Consider the following 26703-nt stretch of genomic DNA (forward strand, 5'->3'; position numbering starts at 1 on the left):
GCTCAGCTTGGCCCTCTGATAGGCCAGCTAGAATTGTTGCCATATTGCATAGACCTATTCAGCCCTCTCAGATCTAGTGCCTAGGGGGCTAGGAGCTAGGGGTTATGGGTCGATATATGGGACTGAGAGGACTTACGTATCTGCTCATACTGTCCTTCTCGTCCACTTTGCGTTTCTTAGAGTCCAGACTGTAGTCGGAGGAGCTGTGTTTCTCACTGGCTGTCCTCAAGCTGTCGGTCGGGGAGACGTTATTCTGGAAGAACATTTAACATCCAAGTGATAATTCTGTCTTTAAAATATGTTAATCCACATTTGCTGTTCACACTTTGACACGTTCATCTGCTTTCTATAAAATGATTAAGGAGAGATGAGGTTTGTACTGTAATCCCTGGGTTTAACCCAGAAAGGGAAATGACTGGTTGTTTCACGCTGCTGCCACAGGGATTAACACCACATGTAGCCTAGGAGTTAAAGCGATGGGCCAGTAACCCAAATGTTGCTGGATCGAATACCCCAAAAACTGCCATGGTAAGAATCTGTAGTTCTGCACCCGAGCAAGGCAATTAACCCACTGTTCCCCTGAACAAGGCAGTTAACCCACCGTTCCCCTGAACAAGGCAGTTAACCCACCGTTCCCCTGAACAAGGCAGTTAACCCACCGTTCCCCTGAACAAGGCAGTTAACCCACCGTTCCCCTGAACAAGGCAGTTAACCCACCGTTCCCCTGAACAAGGCAGTTAACCCACCGTTCCCCTGAACAAGGCAGTTAACCCACCGTTCCCCTGAACAAGGCAGTTAACCCACCGTTCCCCTGAACAAGGCAGTTAACCCACCGTTCCCCTGAACAAGGCAGTTAACCCACCGTTCCCCTGAACAAGGCAGTTAACCCACCGTATCCCCTGAACAAGGCAGTTTAACCCACCGTTCCCCTGAACAAGGCAGTTTAACCCACCGTTCCCCTGAACAAGGCAGTTTAACCCACCGTTCCCCTGAACAAGGCAGTTTAACCCACCGTTCCCCTGAACAAGGCAGTTTAACCCACCGTTCCCCTGAACAAGGCAGTTTAACCCACCGTTCCCCTGAACAGGCAGTTTAAACCACCGTTCCCCTGAACAGGCTTTAACCCACCGTTCCCCTGAACAAGGCGTTTAACCCAGCCGTTCCCTGAACAAGGCAGTTAAACCCACCGTTCCCCTGAACAAGGCAGTTAACCCACGTTCCCCTGAACAGGCAGTTAACCCACCGTTCCCCTGAACAAGGCAGTTAACCCACCGTTCCCCTGAACAAGGCAGTTTAACCCACTGTTCCCCTGAACAAGGCAGTTAACCCACCGTTCCCTGAACAAGGCAGTTTAAACCCACGTTCCCCTCAAGGCAGTAACCCACCTGTTCCCCTGAACAGGCAGTTAACAGTTCCAACAGCATTACCCCTGTTCCTGACATAGGTAACACGTTCGGTGCCGAAGACGTGGATGTTGATTAAGGCAGCCCCCCCCCGCACCTCTCTGATTCAGTTGGGTTAAATGCGGAAGACACATTTCAGTTGAATACATTCAGTTGTACAACTGAGTAGGTATCCCCCTTTCCTACAGCAGAGCTGACTGTAAATTCATTACAATTAAAGAAAAGACTTGGACTATATATTACAGGATTTATCTGGTCCCCCTAAATTATTATCTAGGGACGAGAGGAGGGACGAGAGGAGGGACGAGAGGAGGGACGAGAGGAGGGACGAGAGGAGGGACGAGAGGAGGGACGAGAGGAGGGACGAGAGCTTCTGAAAACAAGCTGCCCCCATTCTGTTGTTTAGGACAAGCTGATGTTATGGTGGTGTTTGGACCCTACACTAGGCTTTTAATCCATCTGAAGCATCTGGGATTGGTGGTGTTTGGACCCTACACTAGGCTTTTAATCCATCTGAGGCATCTGGGATTGGTGGTGTTTGGACCCTACACTAGGCTTTTAATCCATCTGAGGCATCTGGGATTGGTGGTGTTTGGACCCTACACTAGGCTTTTAATCCATCTGAGGCATCTGGGATCGGAACAGAATGTAATAGAACCAGAATGACAATCTAGAACAAATCGTTAATAATTCACAAAACAATAATACTATAGGGACTTCCCCCGGCCTGCACAGCTACACGGCCGCATGGCTGCACGAGCTGCACGGCTGCACGGCCGCATGGCTGCACGGCCTGCATGGCTACGTAGAGTAAACAGCTCGAGTTGGACACAATTGAATAACATTCCGGGTTAAAGTTTCAGATTGGCACAGTTTCCTGCGTACAACACCTGCATCACTATACTGGACGTTAGCATGTTCCAGTTCCCGCCAATATCCAGCAACTTCACACAGTCATTGAAGAGCAGTGGGACAACATTCCACAGGCCACCAATCAACAGCCTGATCAACTCTATGTGAAGGAGATGTGTCTCGCTACATGAGGCAAATGGTCACACCAGATACTGACTGGTTTTCTGATCCACACCCCTACCTCATTTTAAGGTGTCTGTGACCAAGAGATGCATATCTGTATTCCCAGTCATGTGAAATCCATAGATTAGGGAAAAATGAATTAATTAAAATCAAATTAGTTCCTTAAATTAACTGTAACTCAGTAAAATCTTAGAATTTGTTGTTATATTTCTGTTCAGTGTAGATTCAAGGAAAATAGTAAATACCACACATTATCTTATAGTACACATGCAGCGACAAAAACAAACAAACAAAGAGATTTGAATTTGGCAAAACTCACCGTGCTCTCTGCTTATTGGCCACGGCAGGAGAGATGTGATGACCAGCCACGAAAAGAAAAAACAAATCAGTTTGGCATATCAAAACAAAGACTCTTTATCAGAATAGCCAATCACGGCCTGAGAATGTACCAGCTCATTACCCAGAGAGAATGTAGGAGAATTCATAAAGGCCGTGCTCTCTCTTATAACAAACTGGCCTAAAGGGGAAAGGGATAGGTGTTATATAATATCATGACATTTCTTCGGATAACCCGGTTAGTCGAATGACGTGTTTTACTTCAACGGAGACTTGCTCGCATGACCAGAGAGAGTGCCGGTGCGCTGCCCTATAGGGGTGTGGGAGGGGCGAGAGAGGGGCAGGGGCCGGTGCGCTGCCCTATAGGGGTGCGGGAGGGGCGAGAGAGGGGCAGGGGCCGGTGCGTTGCCCTATAGGGGTGTGGGAGGGGCGAGAGAGGGGCAGGGGCCGGTGCGCTGCCCTATAGGGGTGCGGGAGGGGCGAGAGAGGGACAGGGGCCGGTGCGTTGCCCTATAGGGGTGTGGGAGGGGCGAGAGAGGGCAGGGGCCGGTGCGCTGCCCTAAAGGGGTGCGGGAGGGCGCGAGAGGGGCAGGGCCGTTGCGTTGCCCTATAGGGGTGTGGGAGGGGCGAGAGAGGGGCAGGGGCCGGTGCGCTGCCCTATAGGGTGGTGGGAGGGGCGAGAGAGGGGCAGGGGCCGGTGCGTTGCCCTATAGGGGTGTGGGAGGGGCGAGAGAGGGGCAGGGGCCGGTGCGCTGCCCTATAGGGGTGTGGGAGGGCGAGAGAGGGCAGGGGCCGGTGCGTTGCCCTATAGGGGTGTGGGAGGGGCGAGAGAGGGGCAGGGGCCGGTGCGCTGCCCTATAGGGTGTGGGAGGGGCGAGAGAGGGCAGGGGCCGTGCGTTGCCCTATAGGGGTGTGGGAGGGGCGAGAGAGGGGCAGGGGCTGGTGCGCTGCCCTATAGGGGTGTGGGAGGGGCGAGAGAGGGGCAGGGGCCGGTGCGCTGCCCTATAGGGGTGTGGGAGGGGCGAGAGAGGGGCAGGGGCCGGTGTGTGTGACAGTCTGTGGGAGAGACCAAGTAGCCGAAACCGACTCGCGCTGGATAGACAAACTTGTTGACTATTTTTGCTTCCAGTCCTTGTCTACAACTCCATTCATATGAAACAGCCTACCTGTTGATTGATCATCGTAACCTAGTCCTCACTGAGACAACTTCATTCTGTAAATAATACTCCTCACTGAGACAACTTCATTCTGTAAATAATACTCCTCACTGAGACAACTTCATTCTGTAAATAATACTCCTCACTGAGACAACTTCATTCTGTAAATAATACTCCTCACTGAGAAAACTTCATTCTGTAAATAATACTCATCACGTAGACAACTTCATTCTGTAAATAATACTCCTCACTGAGGTAACTTCATTCTGTAAATAATACTCCTCACTGAGACAACTTCATTCTGTAAATAATACTCCTCACTGAGACAACTTCATTCTGTAAATAATACTCCTCACTGAGACAACTTCATTCTGTAAATAATACTCCTCACTGAGACAACTTCATTCTGTAAATAATACTCCTCACTGAGACAACTTCATTCTGTAAATAATACTCCTCACTGAGACAACTTCATTCTGTAAATAATACTCCTCACTGAGACAACTTCATTCTGTGAATAATACTCCTCACTGAGACAACTTCATTCTGTAAATAATACTCCTCACTGAGGTAACTTCATTCTGTAAATAATACTCCTCACTGAGACAACTTCATTCTGTAAATAATACTCCTCACTGAGGCAACTTCATTCTGTAAATAATACTCCTCACTGAGGTAACTTCATTCTGTAAATAATACTCCTCACTGAGACAACTTCATTCTGTAAATAATACTCCTCACTGAGACAACTTCATTCTGTAAATAATACTCCTCACTGAGACAACTTCATTCTGTAAATAATACTCCTCACTGGGCAACTTCATTCTGTAAATAATACTCCTCACTGAGGTAACTTCATTCTGTAAATAATACTCCTCACTGAGGCAACTTCATTCTGTAAATAATACTCCTCACTGAGGCAACTTCATTCTGTAAATAATACTCCTCACTGAGACAACTTCATTCTGTAAATAATACTCCTCACTGAGGCAACTTCATTCTGTAAATAATACTCCTCACTGAGGTAACTTCATTCTGTAAATAATACTCCTCACTGAGGTAACTTCATTCTGTAAATAATACTCCTCACTGAGACAACTTCATTCTGTAAATAATACTCATCACTTAGACAACTTCATTCTGTAAATAATACTCCTCACTGAGACAACTTCATTCTGTAAATAATACTCCTCACTGAGGTAACTTCATTCTGTAAATAATACTCCTCACTGAGGTAACTTCATTCTGTAAATAATACTCCTCACTGAGACAACTTCATTCTGTAAATAATACTCATCACTTAGACAACTTCATTCTGTAAATAATACTCCTCACTGAGGTAACTTCATTCTGTAAATAATACTCCTCACAGACAACTTTATTCTGTGAATAATACTCCTCACTGAGACAACTTCATTCTGTAAATAATACTCCTCACTGAGGTAACTTCATTCTGTAAATAATACTCCTCACTGAGACAACTTTATTCTGTGAATAATACTCCTCACTGAGACAACTTCATTCTGTAAATAATACTCCTCACTGAGGCAACTTCATTCTGTAAATAATACTCCTCAATTAGGCAACGTCATTCTGTAAATAATACTCCATTTTGCATAGATTAGAAATGTCTGACTTTACTTGCTACACACATGGAGCCTCTGGCCGCTTTGATCGACCGATGACGACAAGTGTGTAGGCTACCAGAGTCTTTTATAATGTGTCGGGGCTCATTAAAACTGTTGTTTAATTCAACTGCAGAATGTAATGGTCTATCTTGTAGGCTATGTAGTAATGTCACATAGATCAATTTAAAAAAAATGTTTTTTTTGTTTTTTTTTACAAAAATGAATACTATCCCAAGAAAATTGAATATTAACGTCCGTTCGGATATTCCGTCCAAAATGGCAGATTCCACTTCCCAAACACGACAGATTCTCAATTTTGGCCACTTTTTTTCCGCCCCCCCCCCCCCATTTATATGATGTTAGTATTCTTCACACTGCTGCATGTAAACATCACTACATCATTTACACATCCACCTGAACCACAAATAGTACTTCCTGAACCACAAATAGTACTTCCTGATCCAGAAATAGTACATCCTGATCCAGAAATAGTACTTCCTGATCCAGAAATAGTACTTCCTGATCCAGAAATAGTACTTCCTGATCCAGAAATAGTACGGCTACTAGCAGAGTCCTTTCATCACCTCTGTGCTCCACGTCATGGTGGTTCTTCTCATCTTTAACGGGGAGGTTAGCCTGACTCCCCAGAGCTCCCAGGGCCAGCAGCCCAGACCCTGGGATTATTCCAGGAGGCTGGAGGCCCGCGGCCAGAAGGGGAGGACCGCCGTGGGCTGCATGGGACAGGTGCTGAGCCTGGAGCTGTTGCTGCTGTAGAGAGGGCAGAGAGACAGAGCAAGAAGAGGACAAGTGGGTCGGAGGGTAAGAGGAGAGAGACGTCATACACTAACCACCTAACCCATAGAATTACAGGATCTCTGTAACACAAAACTGCGGTAGGTTTCCCCAGAGGATTCATTACTAAAGTAGTACATTATTTCTCGCACAGATCTAGACTCACGCCAATCGTTGAACAGGCAAAGTTCTTCAAGTTACGAATTGCAACACTATCAAACAGAGTTTTTAAAACCATTATTTCTACTTTGTGGTGGCTGTTTGTCTAGGTTGTGGCGATAACATAGTCATTTACCTACGGCAGGCTTTGGGAAACCCAACTATATTTAACCAGGCCGATCAGTTAAACCGTGACTATTTGACCAGCACGGAGAGATATTAACATCCCTCACAGTGCTATAGTAACACGTCTATAGCTGTCTGGGATCAGAGTGGATGACAGAGCTGTATCCCTCACAGTGCTATATTAACACGTCTATAGCTGTCTGGGATCAGAGTGGATGACAGAGCTGTTTCCCTCACAGTGCTATAGTAACACGTCTATAGCTGTCTGGGATCAGAGTGGATGACAGAGCTGTATCCCTCACAGTGCTATAGTAACACGTCTATAGCTGTCTAGGATCAGAGTGGATGACAGAGCTGTATCCCTCACAGTGCTATAGTAACACGTCTATAGCTGTCTAGGATCAGAGTGGATGACAGAGCTGTTTCCCTCACAGTGCTATTCTATTTCCATACCAGGCTATGGTGCCAATAAGTCAGGTTTAACCAGGCTATAGAGAGATTAGATATTAACACATTAATACGTCTATAGCTGTCTGGATCAGAGCCATCCCCCTCTCAGTGCTACAGACCTGTATCCGCCTCTATGTGCTATTTCAGTACCAGGCCAGGGTGCCATAAGCCACAGATACACCATGAGATATGAGGCTCTGCTCAGAGACACCATGAGATATGAGGCTCTGAGACACCATGAGATATGAGGTTCCGCTCTGAAACACCATGAGATATGAAGCTCCGCTCTGAGACACCATGAGATATGAGACTCTCCTCAGAGACACCATGAGATATGAGGCTCTGCGACACCATGAGATATGAGACTCTGCTCGGAGACACCATGAGATATGAGGCTCCGCTCTGAGACACCATGAGATATGAGACTCTCCTCAGAGACACCATGAGATATGAGGCTCTGCTCTGAGACACCATGAGATATGAGGCTCTGCTCTGAGACACCATGAGATATGAGGCTCTGCTCTGAGACACCATGAGATATGAGACTCTGCTCTGAGACACCATGAGATATGAGACTCTGCTCTGAGACACCATGAGATATGAGGCTCTGCTCTGAGACACCATGAGATATGAGGCTCTGCTCTGAGACACCATGAGATAAGAGGCTCTGCTCTGAGACACCATGAGATATGAGACTCTCCCCAGAGACACCATGAGATATGAGACTCTGCTCTGAGACACCATGAGATATGAGGCTCCGCTCTGAGACACCATGAGATATGAGGCTCTGCTCTGAGACACCATGAGATATGAGGCTCTGCTCAGAGACCATGAGATATGAGGCTCTGCGACACCATGAGATATGAGGCTCCGCTCTGAGACACCATGAGATATGAGGCTCTGCTCAGAGACACCATGAGATATGAGGCTCCGCTCAGAGACACCATGAGATATGAGACTCTGCTCTGAGACACCATGAGATATGAGACTCTGCTCAGAGACCCCATGAGATATGAGGTTCCGCTCTGAAACACCATGAGATATGAAGCTCCGCTCTGAGACACCATGAGATATGAGACTCTCCTCAGAGACACCATGAGATATGAGGCTCTGCGACACCATGAGATATGAGACTCTGCTCTGAGACACCATGAGATATGAGACTCTGCTCGGAGACACCATGAGATATGAGGCTCCGCTCTGAGACACCATGAGATATGAGACTCTCCTCAGAGACACCATGAGATATGAGGCTCTGCTCTGAGACACCATGAGATATGAGGCTCTGCTCTGAGACACCATGAGATATGAGACTCTGCTCTGAGACACCATGAGATATGAGACTCTGCTCTGAGACACCATGAGATATGAGGCTCTGCTCTGAGACACCATGAGATATGAGGCTCTGCTCTGAGACACCATGAGATAAGAGGCTCTGCTCTGAGACACCATGAGATATGAGACTCTCCCCAGAGACACCATGAGATATGAGACTCTGCTCTGAGACACCATGAGATATGAGGCTCCGCTCTGAGACACCATGAGATATGAGACTCTGCTCTGAGACACCATGAGATATGAGGCTCTGCTCTGAGACACCATGAGATATGAGGCTCTGCTCTGAGACACCATGAGATATGAGACTCTGCTCTGAGACACCATGAGATATGAGGCTCTGCTCTGAGACACCATGAGATATGAGGCTCCGCTCAGAGACACCATGAGATATGAGACTTTCCTCAGAGACCATGAGATATGAGACTCTGCTCAGAGACACCATGAGATTTGAGACTCTGCTCAGAGACACCATGAGATATGAGGCTCTGCTCTGAGACACCATGAGATATGAGGCTCCGCTCTGAGACACCATGAGATATGAGGCTCTGCTCAGAGACACCATGAGATATGAGGCTCTGCTCTGAGACACCATGAGATATGAGGCTCTGCTCTGAGACACCATGAGATATGAGACTCTGCTCTGAGACACCATGAGATATGAGGCTCTGCTCTGAGACACCATGAGATATGAGGCTCCACTCTGAGACACCATGAGATATGAGGCTCTGCTCAGAGACCATGAGATATGAGGCTCTGCTCAGAGACACCATGAGATTTGAGGCTCTGCTCTGAGACACCATGAGATATGAGACTCTGCTCTGAGACACCATGAGATATGAGGCTCTGCTCAGACACCATGAGATATGAGGCTCTGAGACACCATGAGATATGACTCTGCTCTGAGACACCATGAGATATGAGGCTCTGAGACACCATGAGATATGAGGCTCTGAGACACCATGAGATATGAGGCTCCGCTCAGAGACACCATGAGATATGAGGCTCCGCTCAGAGACACCATGAGATATGAGACTCTGCTCTGAGACACCATGAGATATGAGACTCTGCTCTGAGACACCATGAGATATGAGGCTCCGCTCAGAGACACCATGAGATATGAGACTCTCCTCAGAGACCATGAGATATGAGACTCTGCTCAGAGACACCGTGAGATTTGAGACTCTGCTCAGAGACACCATGAGATATGAGACTCTGCTCTGAGACACCATGAGATATGAGGCTCTGCTCTGAGACACCATGAGATATGAGGCTCCGCTCTGAGACACCATGAGATATGAGGCTCTGCTCAGAGACACCATGAGATATGAGGCTCTGCTCTGAGACACCATGAGATATGAGGCTCTGCTCTGAGACACCATGAGATATGAGACTCTCCTCAGAGACACCATGAGATATGAGACTCTGCTCTGAGACACCATGAGATATGAGGCTCTGCTCAGAGACACCATGAGATATGAGGCTCTGCTCTGAGACACCATGAGATATGAGACTCTCCTCAGAGACACCATGAGATATGAGGCTCTGTGACACCATGAGATATGAGACTCTGCTCTGAGACACCATGAGATATGAGGCTCTGCTCTGAGACACCATGAGATATGAGGCTCTGCTCTGAGACACCATGAGATATGAGACTCTCCTCAGAGACACCATGAGATATGAGACTCTGCTCTGAGACACCATGAGATATGAGGCTCCGCTCTGAGACACCATGAGATATGAGACTCTCCTCAGAGACACCATGAGATATGAGGCTCTGCTCTGAGACACCATGAGATATGAGGCTCTGCTCTGAGACACCATGAGATATGAGGCTCCGCTCAGAGACACCATGAGATATGAGGCTCTGCGACACCATGAGATATGAGGCTCCGCTCAGAGACACCATGAGATATGAGGCTCTGCGACACCATGAGATATGAGGCTCTGCTCTGAGACACCATGAGATATGAGACTCTGCTCTGAGACACCATGAGATATGAGGCTCTGCTCTGAGACACCATGAGATATGAGGCTCCGCTCTGAGACACCATGAGATATGAGGCTCTGCTCAGAGACACCATGAGATATGAGGCTCTGCTCTGAGACACCATGAGATATGAGGCTCTGCTCTGAGACACCATGAGATATGAGACTCTGCTCTGAGACACCATGAGATATGAGGCTCTGCTCTGAGACACCATGAGATATGAGGCTCCACTCTGAGACACCATGAGATATGAGGCTCTGCTCAGAGACCATGAGATATGAGGCTCTGCTCAGAGACACCATGAGATTTGAGGCTCTGCTCTGAGACACCATGAGATATGAGACTCTGCTCTGAGACACCATGAGATATGAGGCTCTGCTCAGACACCATGAGATATGAGGCTCTGAGACACCATGAGATATGACTCTGCTCTGAGACACCATGAGATATGAGGCTCTGAGACACCATGAGATATGAGGCTCCGCTCTGAGACACCATGAGATATGAGGCTCTGCTCAGAGACACCATGAGATATGAGGCTCCGCTCAGAGACACCATGAGATATGAGACTCTGCTCTGAGACACCATGAGATATGAGACTCTGCTCTGAGACACCATGAGATATGAGGCTCCGCTCAGAGACACCATGAGATATGAGGCTCCGCTCAGAGACACCATGAGATATGAGACTCTCCTCAGAGACCATGAGATATGAGACTCTGCTCAGAGACACCGTGAGATTTGAGACTCTGCTCAGAGACACCATGAGATATGAGACTCTGCTCTGAGACACCATGAGATATGAGGCTCTGCTCTGAGACACCATGAGATATGAGGCTCCGCTCTGAGACACCATGAGATATGAGGCTCTGCTCAGAGACACCATGAGATATGAGGCTCTGCTCTGAGACACCATGAGATATGAGGCTCTGCTCTGAGACACCATGAGATATGAGGCTCTGCTCTGAGACACCATGAGATATGAGACTCTCCTCAGAGACACCATGAGATATGAGACTCTGCTCTGAGACACCATGAGATATGAGGCTCTGCTCAGAGACACCATGAGATATGAGGCTCTGCTCTGAGACACCATGAGATATGAGACTCTCCTCAGAGACACCATGAGATATGAGGCTCTGTGACACCATGAGATATGAGACTCTGCTCTGAGACACCATGAGATATGAGGCTCTGCTCTGAGACACCATGAGATATGAGGCTCTGCTCTGAGACACCATGAGATATGAGACTCTCCTCAGAGACACCATGAGATATGAGACTCTGCTCTGAGACACCATGAGATATGAGGCTCCGCTCTGAGACACCATGAGATATGAGACTCTCCTCAGAGACACCATGAGATATGAGGCTCTGCTCTGAGACACCATGAGATATGAGGCTCTGCTCTGAGACACCATGAGATATGAGGCTCCGCTCAGAGACACCATGAGATATGAGGCTCTGCGACACCATGAGATATGAGGCTCCGCTCAGAGACACCATGAGATATGAGGCTCTGCGACACCATGAGATATGAGGCTCTGCTCTGAGACACCATGAGATATGAGACTCTGCTCTGAGACACCATGAGATATGAGGCTCTGCTCTGAGACACCATGAGATATGAGACTCTGCTCTGAGACACCATGAGATATGAGGCTCTGCTCTGAGACACCATGAGATATGAGACTCTGCTCTGAGACACCATGAGATATGAGGCTCTGCTCAGATACATTAAGATGAAACAATAGGAACACTCATCATACTCTGAGCTGTATGACAGAGGAATGGAAACACTAGGCTTTAGAACCCCAGCTGACTGTCAATCTCCATCTTGTCATCTTGTTTCACAGAAATGGCTGAATCCCAAAATTGGCTGGGGGAAAAACCGGTGTGCATTAATAAGCAAAATTTGCTCCTGTCAAACCGGAATACGAAAACACGATACATATTTTAAAAGCTGAGAAACACCTCTTTCAAATGATATGACATACAATAGCACCATATCAATCAAAAACGGTAATCAATCAAGATAAAACACAGGTGAAAATGTGCATCTAAAATACTAAAATCGATGCTTTTCTTCCAAATGCCCCCAAAAAAACTTTTGAGCACATTGTCGTCCTTATTTTTTGTAAGGATTCATCATCTGAAATCAGAATATAAATACCCTTTACTGTGAATGGGTTACAGACGTTTTAGTGGAATGGGACATGCTTAACACCCCGGCCATCCTACAATCTCAGCTTGATGCCCTCAATCTCACACAAATTATCAATGAACCTACCAAGTACAACCCCAAATCCGTAAACACGGGCACCCTCATAGATATCATCCTAACCAACTTGCCCTCCAAATACACCTCTGCTGTTTTCAACCAAGATCTCAGCGATCACTGCCTCATTGCCTGCATCCGTAATGGGTCAGCGGTCAAACGACCTCCACTCATCACTGTCAAACTCTACCCAAAACACTTGAGCGAGCAGGCCTTTCTAATCGACCTGGCCCGGGTATCCTGGAAGGATATTGACCTTATCCCGTCAGTAGAGGATGCCTGGTTATTCTTTAAAGGTGCCTTCCTCACCATCTTAAATAAGCATGCCCCGTTCAAAACATTTCGAAACCAAGAACAGATATAGCCCTTGGTTCACTCCAGACCTGTCTGCCCTTGACCAGCACAAAAACATCCTGTGGCGTTCTGCATTAGCATCGAATAGCCCCCGTGATATGCAGCTTTTCAGGGAAGTTAGGAACAAATACAGGCAGTTAGGAAAGCTAAGACTAGATTTTTCAAGCAGAAATTTGCATCCTGTACCACAAACTCAAAAAAGTTCTGGGACACTAAAGTCCATGGAGAATAATAGCACCTCCTCCCAGCTGCCCACTGCACTGAGGCTAGGAAACACTGTCACCACCGATAAATCTACTATAATCGAGAATTTCAATAAGCATTTTTCTAAGGCTGGACATGCTTTCCACCTGGCTACCCCTACCCCGGTCAACAGCCCTCCACCCCCCACAGAAACTTGCCCAAGCCTCCCTCATTTCTCCTTCACCCAAATCCAGATAGCTGATGTTCTGAAAGAGCTGCAAAATCTGGACCGCTACAAATCAGCCGGGCTAGACAATCTGGACCCTCTCTTTCTAAAATTGTCTGCCGAAATTGTTGCAACCCCTATTACTAGCCTGTTCAACCTCTCTTTCGTATCGTCTGAGATCCCCAAAGATTGGAAAGCTGCCGCGGTTATCCCCCTCTTCAAAGGGAGAGACACTCTAGACCCAAACTGCTACAGACCTATATCTATCCTACCCTGTCTTTCTAAGGTCTTCGAAAGCCAAGTTAACAAATTACCGACCATTTCGAATCCCACCTTACCTTCTCCGCTATGCAATCTGGTTTAAGAGTTGGTCATGGGTGCACCTCAGCCACGCTCAAGGTCCTAAACGACATCATAACCGCCATCGATAAGAGACATTACTGTGCAGCCGTATTCATTGACCTGGCCAAGGCTGTCGACTCTGTCAATCACCACATCCTCATCGGCAGACTCGATAGCCTTGGTTTCTCTAATGACTGCTTCGCCTGGTTCACCAACTACTTCTCAGATAGAGTTCAGTGTGTCAAATCGGAGGGCCTGTTGTCCGGTCCTCTGGCAGTCTCTATGGGGGTGCCACAGGGTTCAATTCTCGGCCGACTCTTTTCTCTGTATACATCAATAATGTCGCTCTTGCTGCTGGTGATTCTCTGATCCACCTCTACGCAGACGACACCATTCTGTATACTTCTGGCCCTTCCTTGGACACTGTGGTAACTAACCTCCAGACGAGCTTCAATGCCATACAACTCTCCTTCCGTGGCCTCCAAATGCTCTTAAACGCTAGTAAAACTAAATGCATGCTATTCAACCGATCACTGCCCGCACCTGCTCGCCCGTCCAGCATCACTACTCTGGACGGCTCTGACTTAGAATATGTGGACAACTACAAATACCTAGGTGTCTGGCTAGACTGTAAACTCTCCTTCCACACTCACATTAAGCATCTCCAATCCAAAATTAAATCTAGAATCGGCTTCCTATTTCGCAACAAAGCATCCTTCACTCACGCTGCCAAACATACCCTCGTTAAACTGACCAGTGAGATACGGTCGGGCTTTACCTAGCAGAGACTTGTAGATAACCTGGGTTTGGAGACGAGTATGAAGCGAGGGCCAGCCTCCGTTTTGTCACCAAAGCCCCATATACTACCCACCACTGCGACCTGTACACTCTCGTTGGTTGGCCCTCGCTTCATACTCATTGCCAAACCCACTGGCTCCAGGTCATCTACAAGTCTCTGCTAGGTAAAGCCCCGCCTTATCTCAGCTCACTGGTCACCATAGCAGCACCCACTCGTAGCACGCGCTCCAGCAGGTATATCTCACTGGTCATCCCCAAAGCCAATTCCACCTTTGGCCGCCTTTCCTTCCAGTTCTCTGCGAACGAACTGCAAAAATCACAAAATAAAAATAATTTATTTATCTTGCTCCTTTGCACCCCAGTATCTCTACTTGCACATTCATCTTCTGCACATTCTACCATTCCAGTGTTTATTTGCAATTACCTCGCCACCGTGGCCTATTTATTGCCTTACCTCCCTTATCTCACCTCATTTGCACATGCTGTATATAGACTTTTTGTTTTCTTTTGTTCTACTGTATTATTGACTGTATGTTTTGTTTATTCCATGTTTAACTCTGTGTTGTTGTATGTGTCGAATTGCTTTGCTTTATCTTGGCCAGGTCGCAGTTGTAAATGAGAACTTGTTCTCAACTGGCCGACCTGGTTAAATAAAGGTGAAATAAAACAGTTCCATGGAATGTTCTCTGGAATGTTCTGTGGAATGTTCTCTGGAATGTTCTGTGGAATGTTCTCTGGAATGTTCTATGGAATGTTCTGTGATCAGACAGTTTATCAGGATAGTATATTAAAGACCTAGTCATGCCAGGAAGTAAATACACCCCCTGGAAAGTTGGATATGTAATCTCCACTTCAACACTATTGACAGATCGAGGAAACCTGATTTAACAAATTACACTGTAAGATTATACTGTGTAATCATGTATTCATCAAAAATCTACAGAAATGCAATTCCATAGTGCAGAAAAAATAAGGGACACTCCTAGGTACACTGTGTTGCCCCCTTTGGCTGAAATAACCTACGCTAGTCGTTCCTTGTAACTGTCAGTCTCTTACATTGACTGGGAGTAATATCTGCTCACTCTTCTGTACAGTACTGATTCAACTGTGTCATGTTCCGGGGCTTTCTGGCTCGGCCCACTTCAAGTCCCCCCCACAGAATTTGGACAGGATTGAGATCTGGGCTTTGACTCGGCCGTTCCATAACGCTCCATTTCTACAGGATAGAGATCTGGGCTTTGACTCGGCCGTTCCATAACCCTCCATTTCTACAGGATTGAGATCTGGCTAGGCCGTTCCATAACCCTCCATTTCTACAGGATTGAGATCTGGGCTTTGGCTCGGCCGTTCCATAACCCTCCATTTCTAAAGGATAGAGATCTGGGCTTTGGCTCGGCCGTTCCATAACCCTCCATTTCTACAGGATAGAGATCTGGGCTTTGACTCGGCCGTTCCATAACCCTCCATTTCTACAGGATAGAGATCTGGGCTTTGACTCGGCCGTTCCATAACCCTCCATTTCTACAGGATAGAGATCTGGGCTTTGACTCGGCCGTTCCATAACCCTCCATTTCTACAGGATAGAGATCTGGGCTTTGACTCGGCCGTTCCATAACCCTCCATTTCTAAAGGATAGAGATCTGGGCTTTGACTCGGCCGTTCCATAACCCTCCATTTCTACAGGATAGAGATCTGGGCTTTGACTCGGCCGTTCCATAACCCTCCATTTCTACAGGATAGAGATCTGGGCTTTGACTCGGCCGTTCCATAACCCTCCATTTCTACAGGATAGAGATCTGGGCTTTGACTCGGCCGTTCCATAACCCTCCATTTCTACAGGATTGAGATCTGGGCTTTGACTCGGCCGTTCCATAACCCTCCATTTCTACAGGATAGAGATCTGGGCTTTGACTCGGCCGTTCCATAACCCTCCATTTCTTATTTTTGAGCCATTCTGTTTCACATGACTGTATATGCACCAATTTTTTGGGGTTATTTTTATTTTACCTTTATTTTACCAGGCAAGTCAGTTAAGAACAAATTCTTATTTACAATGACGGCCTACACCGGCCAAACCCAAACCCGGACGACGCTGGGCCAATTGTGTGCTGCCCTATGGAACTCCCAATCACTGCCGGATGTGATACAGCCTGGATTCGAACCAGGGACTGTAGTGATGCCTCTTGCACTGAGATGCAGTGCCTAACTCAGGAGCCCAATAAGCACCAAAACAAATGACAAATAGCATTTAGTCTTAGATATGATAAAGAAAGACAAAAACAAGCGATATAATATAAAACCACTTTATTGAAATAATCATCTTACATTGTCTCATTCAAACCTGAAAATGAAGACATTTAAAATTGCCACCATAACATTATTCAACACTCATTTCAGGGCTAATTTCATCAAAATATGAAACAAATAATATATAACAATTATTAGCTTTTACTTTTAATTAACTTCAATTTCTAAATTCAACTAGCATATAGTCTATTACACAGTCAGAACAGGAACAATTCCTAAAGCACAACATTATTTTACAGTCATTTTACAATGTACAGGTACGATACATCCCCAAGGCCATTAGAGGCATGAATGAAACAAAAGGGGAGGCTGGCATGCAGGAGAAGGGGGACACGCAGGAGAAGGAGGACACCAAGGAGAAGGGGGACACGCAGGAGAAGGGGGACACGCAGGAGAAGGGGGACACGCAGGAGAAGGGGGACACGCAGGAGAAGGGGGACACGCAGGAGAAGGGGGACACGCAGGAGAAGGGGGACACGCAGGAGAAGGGGGACACGCAGGAGAAGGGGGACACGCAGGAGAAGGGGGACACGCAGGAGAAGGAGGACACGCAGGAGAAGGGGGACACGCAGGAGAAGGAGGACACCAAGGAGAAGGGGGACACGCAGGAGAAGGAGGACACGCAGGAGAAGGAGGACACCAAGGAGAAGGGGGACACGCAGGAGAAGGGGACAAGCAGGAGAAGGAGGACACGCAGGAGAAGGGGGACACGCAGGAGAAGGAGGACACCAAGGAGAAGGGGGACACGCAGGAGAAGGGGACAAGCAGGAGAAGGAGGACACGCAGGAGGCAAAATTACTATATATTTTTTTTACTTAACTAGGCAAGTCAGTTAAGAAAAAAATCGTATTTACAATGACGGCCTACTGGGGAACAGTGGGTTAACTGCCTTGTTCAGGGGGAGAACAACAGATTTTAACCTTGTCAACTCGGGGATTCGATCTAACAACCTTTCGGTTACTAGTCCAACACTCTAACCACTAGACTACCTGCCGTACTACTGAATATCTGAGCTTCATCCGAGTCCCTTTACTAGCACCTATTTTCACACTCAGTGGCGTGCCACAACCTGTAAACAAACCAACCAACCAGGTTCTATTCTCCTTTGTCTTTCATGTAACACAGCCAACCAATTCTAGAGGGGGTCTGGTAGTGAGGGCACGTGCTGTGTGAAAAGATGAGCTTACAGTTTTCACAGACAAAAAAAAAGTCTGTCAAAAAGACGGACACGTGTCCTTAACACGAATACCTTTTCCGAACCGACGAAAAAAAAAAAATGTTTCTCTCTGAATGTAAACTGTCAGTAAACCAGGTGCTGTAGTGTTTCCCGCTGACATTCCATGGAAACCAAACAGGTAACCGTTGACAACTGCAATGTCAACACAGTTGGGGAAACAAAGGGGTTTTCTCGAACACTTGTGCTAAACATTGTTCCGTGTATCAAACCCATCTGTCTATTGTAAATGGTGTATTACAGCAGGCAGGCGGACCACCTGCCTATTCCCAACACCAGTTTGATTAGCCTCGTTACTGGAGTGGAATCATTTACATTGTGAAAGTTGGAAAGGCAGGTAACAGTATGTTTCTATCTACCGTAAAAGCCAATACATTGCCTCCTATCTACCGTAAAAGCCAATACATTGCCTCCTATCTACCGTAAAAGCCAATACATTGCCTCCTATCTACCGTAAAAGCCAATACATTGCCTCCTATCTACCGTAAAAGCCAATACATTGCCTCCTATCTACCGTAAAAGCCAATACATTGCCTCCTATCTACCGTAAAAGCCAATACATTGCCTCCTATCTACCGTAAAAGCCAATACATTGCCTCCTATCTACCGTAAAAGCCAATACATTGCCTCCTATCTACCGTAAAAGCCAATACATTGCCTCCTATCTACCGTAAAAGCCAATACATTGCCTCCTATCTACCGTAAAAGCCAATACATTGCCTCCTATCTACCGTAAAAGCCAATACATTGCCTCCTATCTACCGTAAAAGCCAATACATTGCCTCCTATCTACCGTAAAAGCCAATACATTGCCTCCTATCTACCGTAAAAGCCAATACATTGCCTCCTATCTACCGTAAAAGCCAATACATTGCCTCCTATCTACCGTAAAAGCCAATACATTGCCTCCTATCTACCGTAAAAGCCAATACATTGCCTCCTATCTACCGTAAAAGCCAATACATTGCCTCCTATCTACCGTAAAAGCCAATACATTGCCTCCTATCTACCGTAAAAGCCAATACATTGCCTCCTATCTACCGTAAAAGCCAATACATTGCCTCCTATCTACCGTAAAAGCCAATACATTGCCTCCTATCTACCGTAAAAGCCAATACATTGCCTCCTATCTACTGTAAAAGCCAATACATTGCCTCCTATCTACTGTAAAAGCCAATACATTGCCTCCTATCTACTGTAAAAGCCAATACATTGCCTCCTATCTACTGTAAAAGCCAATACATTGCCTCCTATCTACTGTAAAAGCCAATACATTGCCTCCTATCTACTGTAAAAGCCAATACATTGCCTCCTATCTACTGTAAAAGCCAATACATTGCCTCCTATCTTACACCAACGCATATCCCCAAGCTCGGTTTGATGTCCTTAAAACACACCAGGAAACCGTTTCCATTTGACACTGTAAAGTCCCACATGCATTGAATCCCTGTTCTCTCAGACTAGTTACGAGTGACTTGCAAAAGTTGTCAAACCAAACGTTGTAACCCTGGTTTGCATATGGCACAAACCCAATTCCTCAACAACTTTCCTCAGCTAGGTCAACTACACGACCATTACAAACCAAATGCCACCCAATGCCTGACCATTACAAACCTCTGGCACCCAATGCCTGACCATTACAAACCAACTGCCACCCAATGCCTGACCATAACAAACCAACTGCCACCCAATGCCTGACCATTACAAACCAACTGCCACCCAATGCCTGACCATTACAAACCAACTGCCACCCAATGCCTGACCATTACAAACCAACTGCCACCCAATGCCTGACCATTACAAACCAACTGCCACCCAATGCCTGACCATAACAAACCAACTGCCACCCAATGCCTGACCATTACAAACCAACTGCCACCCAATGCCTGACCATTACAAACCAACTGCCACCCAATGCCTGACCATAACAAACCAACTGCCACCCAATGCCTGACCATAACAAACCAACTGCCACCCAATGCCTGACCATTACAAACCAACTGCCACCCAATGCCTGACCATTACAAACCAACTGCCACCCAATGCCTGACCATTACAAACCAACTGCCACCCAATGCCTGACCATTACAAACCAACTGCCACCCAATGCCTGACCATTACAAACCAACTGCCACCCAATGCCTGACCATAACAAACCAACTGCCACCCAATGCCTGACCATTACAAACAAACTGCCACCCAATGCCTGACCATTACAAACCAACTGCCACCCAATGCCTGACCATTACAAACCAACTGCCACCCAATGCCTGACCATTACAAACCAACTGCCACCCAATGCCTGACCATAACAAACCAACTGCCACCCAATGCCTGACCATAACAAATCAACTGCCACCCAATGCCTGACCATTACAAACCAACTGCCACCCAATGCCTGACCATTACAAACCAACTGCCACCCAATGCCTGACCATAACAAACCAACTGCCACCCAATGCCTGACCATAACAAACCTCTGGCACCCAATGCCTGACCATTACAAACCAACTGCCACCCAATGCCTGACCATAACAAACCAACTGCCACCCAATGCCTGACCATAACAAACCAACTGCCACCCAATGCCTGACCATAACAAACCAACTGCCACCCAATGCCTGACCATTACAAACCAACTGCCACCCAATGCCTGACCATTACAAACCAACTGCCACCCAATGCCTGACCATAACAAACCAACTGCCACCCAATGCCTGACCATTACAAACCAACTGCCACCCAATGCCTGACCATAACAAACCAACTGCCACCCAATGCCTGACCATTACAAACCAACTGCCACCCAATGCCTGACCATAACAAACCAACTGCCACCCAATGCCTGACCATTACAAACCAACTGCCACCCAATGCCTGACCATTACAAACCAACTGCCACCCAATGCCTGACCATTACAAACCAACTGCCACCCAATGCCTGACCATAACAAACCAACTGCCACCCAATGCCTGACCATTACAAACCAACTGCCACCCAATGCCTGACCATTACAAACCAACTGCCACCCAATGCCTGCGTGGAAAAACAACACAAGTCTAATCTCCCTTAAGTCTTTCCTGAGTGGTCGACCGAAACTGTTTTGACGTACGAGATCTAAACCAACTGGATGTTCAGGCCTGAAAGGGATGGGATCCCGGGTGTCTGTGTATCAACATCATCGTAGGACTGAAACGTGCTTATCGGACAAGACAGAGGGTTTACTCCTATGGGGACGTGGAGCAAGAACAGAAAGACTGAAGAGAAAACAGATCATTGTCAGTATACTCAATAATATATGCAGAAAAAAACGGCCCATATATATATATATATATACACACACAATATATATATAAAGGCCTGATGATACATAACAATAAGACATTATTTATAGTTACATTCCAGTTGAAGCCCCACCGAGGCCTCAGTTAGCAGCTCCTTAACTTCCTCTGGCTCCTTGATCTCCTTCTCTTCATCCTCATCTTCTCCCAGTAGCTCAGCATCTTCCTCTAAGAAGGTCTCCCAGTAGCTCAGCATCTTCCTCTAAGAAGGTCTCCAAGTAGCTCAGCATCTTCCTCTAAGAAGGTCTCCCAGTAGTTCAGCATCTTCCTCTAAGAAGGTCTCCCAGTAGCTCAGCATCTTCCTCTAAGAAGGTCTCCCAGTAGTTCAGCATCTTCCTCTAAGAAGGTCTCCCAGTAGCTCAGCATCTTCCTCTAAGAAGGTCTCCCAGTAGTTCAGCATCTTCCTCTAAGAAGGTCTCCCAGTAGCTCAGCATCTTCCTCTAAGAAGGTCTCCCAGTAGCTCAGCATCTTCCTCTAAGAAGGTCTCCCAGTAGTTCAGCATCTTCCTCTAAGAAGGTCTCCCAGTAGCTCAGCATCTTCCTCTAAGAAGGTCTCCCAGTAGCTCAGCATCTTCCTCTAAGAAGGTCTCCCAGTAGCTCAGCATCTTCCTCTAAGAAGGTCTCCAAGTAGCTCAGCATCTTCCTCTAAGAAGGTCTCCCAGTAGTTCAGCATCTTCCTCTAAGAAGGTCTCCCAGTAGCTCAGCATCTTCCTCTAAGAAGGTCTCCAAGTAGCTCAGCATCTTCCTCTAAGAAGGCCTCCCAGTAGCTCAGCATCTTCCTCTAAGGCATCCCAGTAGTTCAGCATCTTCCTCTAAGAAGGTCTCCAAGTAGCTCAGCATCTTCCTCTAAGAAGGCCTCCCAGTAGCTCAGCATCTTCCTCTAAGAAGGCATCCCAGTAGTTCAGCATCTTCCTCTAAGAAGGTCTCCAAGTAGTTCAGCATCTTCCTCTAAGAAGGTCTCCCAGTAGCTCAGCATCTTCATCTAAGAAGGTCTCCAAGTAGTTCAGCATCTTCCTCTAAGAAGGTCTCCCAGTAGCTCAGCATCTTCCTCTAAGAAGGCATCCCAGTAGCTCAGCATCTTCATCTAAGAAGGTCTCCAAGTAGCTCAGCATCTTCCTCTAAGGCCATGTCGTCATTGTCCTCCTCGTCCTGCAGGTTTTTCGCAGAAATGACCCGCAGCTCATCTGCCCTCAAATGTCCTCCTCCTCATGGACAGGGACAATATCCTGCTGGTACCGGTCTTCTTTGTCTATTTCTACAACTCAAAACATAAAAGTCAAACAATGAAGATGTACATTTCAAATGTAAATCAGTGACAATCCCTCCAAAGAACCACCTAAGATTGACAAAAAGTTATTCAGAAAACACTTCAGTACATAAAAACTAGAATCAATGAAAGTGAAGTGTATCCACAAGTTATAAATTGCAAGGTGACAAAGTAACATTTTCACATCCAAAAGGTTTTCATCGTAAACATTTGAGAAAACATGTCATATAATTGTTTGTCTGATAGTCCATAATTCCAATACTATGATAATGTATGCCTGTCAGTAGCAAAGTCACACCAGCTGGAACATGAACATTTACTTTAACAAGCTGACCGCCACAAAATCATTATTTATCATCTATTTTCGCAAGGTTTAGGCCATAACTTTACATTCATTCTTGCGATCAACAGCCAGAAGGCTTAATAATTGATAGGAATCATACCAAAGATAAACAGACACCTAGTAAAATACAGTCATGTAGACATCAGGCTACGGGGATATGACTAGCTAGTAAAATACAGTCATGTAGACATCAGGCTACGGGGATATGACTAGCAGCTAGTAAAATACAGTCATGTAGTCATCAGGCTACGGGGATATGACTAGCAGCTAGTAAAATACAGTCATGTAGACATCAGGCTACGGGGATATGACTAGCAGCTAGTAAAATACAGTCATGTAGACATCAGGCTACGGGGATATGACTAGCAGCTAGTAAAATACAGTCATGTAGACATCAGGCTATGGGGATATGACTAGCAGCTAGTAAAATACAGTCATGTAGACATCAGGCTACGGGGATATGACTAGCAGCTAGTAAAATACAGTCATGTAGACATCAGGCTACGGGGATATGACTAGCTAGTCAAATACAGTCATGTAGACATCAGGCTACAGGGATATGACTAGCTAGTAAAATACAGTCATGTAGTCATCAGGCTACGGGGATATGACTAGCAGCTAGTCAAATACAGTCATGTAGACATCAGGCTACGGGGATATGACTAGCAGCTAGTAAAATACAGTCATGTAGTCATCAGGCTACGGGGATATGACTAGCAGCTAGTAAAATACAGTCATGTAGTCATCAGGCTACGGGGATATGACTAGCAGCTAGTAAAATACAGTCATGTAGACATCAGGCTACGGGGATATGACTAGCAGCTAGTAAAATACAGTCATGTAGTCATCAGGCTACGGGGATATGACTAGCAGCTAGTAAAATACAGTCATGTAGTCATCAGGCTACGGGGATATGACTAGCAGCTAGTAAAATACAGTCATGTAGACATCAGGCTACGGGGATATGACTAGCTAGTCAAATACAGTCATGTAGACATCAGGCTACAGGGATATGACTAGCTAGTAAAATACAGTCATGTAGTCATCAGGCTACGGGGATATGACTAGCAGCTAGTAAAATACAGTCATGTAGACATCAGGCTACGGGGATATGACTAGCAGCTAGTAAAATACAGTCATGTAGACATCAGGCTACGGGGATATGACTAGCAGCTCGTAAAATACAGTCATGTAGACATCAGGCTACGGGGATATGACTAGCAGCTAGTAAAATACAGTCATGTAGACATCAGGCTACGGGGATATGACTAGCAGCTAGTAAAATACAGTCATGTAGACATCAGGCTACGGGGATATGACTAGCAGCTAGTAAAATACAGTCATGTAGACATCAGGCTACGGGGATATGACTAGCAGCTAGTCAAATACAGTCATGTAGTCATCAGCGACTGTGTTGACTTCAAAATCGGGGGTGTGAACTAGGTTTCTATTCAAGCGTTGATCGACATGGTAATGGCTCTATAGTATTAACGGACCCTCCGTTACATGTCATGTCGTAACGTACAGCGCGCATAAAGCAACTATTTCTGTCTTACAATCTCTCTCCACCAGGTGTAGCACTTCTCTCATCGTTTAAAAACAAGAAATGGACCGTGACGGGGGTAAGGAGGATACCTAGGCATTTATTGCGTCATCGCTGTAAGTGATCATGACTCTCAAAGCCGCTGTTTACTTCTAAGATCACTTTAGCACCGCCCTAAAAACCAGATTCAAATTCGACACAAACCTTCAAATAGGTATGTAATGACACATTATATAAACTCTTTATAGTGTTTTATTTACATTTTAGAGGCGATAAGGTGATAAGTTGGACAGATCGAGTGAAAAAAAGCAATTTTCCCACACGACATCTCTCCTTCTCACTATCATGCATTAGTTTCGCTTCCCCACCCGCCATTTTTAGAAAAACCCGACGGGGCTCATTGCCTGCTTGAATTATGCAGAAACGGGCAGCGTTTAGGTCATGTAATTGATTCTGTTGGAAAGGAGAGAAAATGTCCTTTACAATGGTATTGACATTACAGTTGATCTGGAAGTATTACGTTTTTTGGGGCGCTAAAATAAGGGCAATTGTACGGACCAAGGCGATGTACGAGTTTACGTGAGTTTACGTTACAGCCTTCCAAAATTCTTCAACGGTATTGGGAGCTAATCAGGTAACAACAGTGCACCTCTGAAAGAATCTCTAAGGGCACAGAACAGCTGAATAAAAAAAACATTTGTAACTAATAAAGAACCCTCTCCTTTGGCTGGCTAGCTAGGGACAAAATATAAATCCCTAGCCAGTTTGCTTTTAGCTCTAATAGCTAATGACGAATCCATTTTATTTTGTACAATTATCAAAGAAAACATTAACATCAAAAAGACAAGCGCTAAATCAAGTAGGCTACCTTGCTCCGTCTTGGTTGACTAACTTGGACCAACATAGATGAACTAGCCATCATAGTTAGCTACGTGGCTAGCTAGCAATCTAGATAGTTAGCTAACATTATCTGAGGAGATAAAAAAAAAAAAAAAAAAAACATGACTCACTTCATAAAGCTTTTCATATACTTTAAAAAAGATGGATGTCATTGATCAGATAATATTAACTTTTACCTCAGGTAGAAATGTTAAACTCACTTTCAAGCCGATTCTACTTTTCAAGTTTAATACTGGGCTTGGTAGCTAACGTTAAGTGGCTAACGTTAACCAGGTGTCAAAAGTTCATTTCACAGACTCATCTTATCAATCGGGGAAAAAAACTCTAAAACTTAAATATCATTACCAACATTAAAAACAAAAAATATATACAGTTCCCTACCTTGATATTGTTGTCCAAATCTGAATGGATGGCACTGCCAAAAGTGTTCATAACCTGTCAGATTGAGTCGGGTAGAGGCGCCTTCCTGTGGCAGCAACGTACATTTTCCTGTTGACTTTTTCCCTTTTGAGAGAAAACCTCATTCCCGCCTCTTAACCAATCATATATCATCATGCAGACATTGTAACCTATCAAAGGGCTTAAATGCACACTAATTCCCGCCTCTTAACCAATCATATATCATCATGCAGACATTGTAACCTATCAAAGGGCTTAAATGCACATGTTTATAGACGTGGATAGAATACATATCTTTGCTTTAACTTACTAAAGTGTTTCCATTCCCCTTCAATAAAAACAGATGAATCTTAATTCCCACCATTATGCCATGCCGTCACTCAACCCATAATAATCTCTGGATTAATTCATATTACACACGGTGTTAACGTTTACAGTATCACACAGACAGCCAAAGTGACGCTCCAAAACACCAGTGGAAAAACCTGCACAGACAAGCTTATATTTACTCTCTTCACATCCAGTCTGGTGGATCCACAGCCACACAACGAGTCATCACTACGCTACGTGGGTGCTTGTAATGGATGTGGGTTAGAAAGCACTTAGCAGTAGAGGAGTAAGCGGTTTAAACCCAGGTTAAATAACCCTCTAGGAACACTTAGCAGTACATAAAACCAGGTTAAATAACCCCCCAGGAACACTTAGCAGTACATAAAACCAGGTTAAATAACCCTCCAGGAACACTTAGCAGTACATAAAACCAGGTTAAATAAC

At 45.8% G+C, this 26703-nt stretch overlaps 1 protein-coding gene across 1 annotated transcript in view; it reads right to left on the reverse strand.

The window, feature by feature from the left end:
* LOC120041338 (transducin-like enhancer protein 3-B) overlaps positions 1 to 26703 on the reverse strand; it is a gene marked incomplete at its 5' end in the record, with an annotated part of 75200 nt that overhangs the window by 33028 nt on the left and 15469 nt on the right. Inside the window, 2 exons of the mRNA XM_038986277.1 lie at positions 137 to 253; positions 6124 to 6327. Coding sequence (XP_038842205.1) covers positions 137 to 253; positions 6124 to 6327 — 321 coding nt within the window. The remainder of the gene's footprint in view (positions 1 to 136; positions 254 to 6123; positions 6328 to 26703) is intronic.

The sequence above is a fragment of the Salvelinus namaycush genome, unplaced genomic scaffold (assembly GCF_016432855.1).
Source record: "Salvelinus namaycush isolate Seneca unplaced genomic scaffold, SaNama_1.0 Scaffold444, whole genome shotgun sequence".
NCBI lineage: Eukaryota > Metazoa > Chordata > Actinopteri > Salmoniformes > Salmonidae > Salvelinus > Salvelinus namaycush.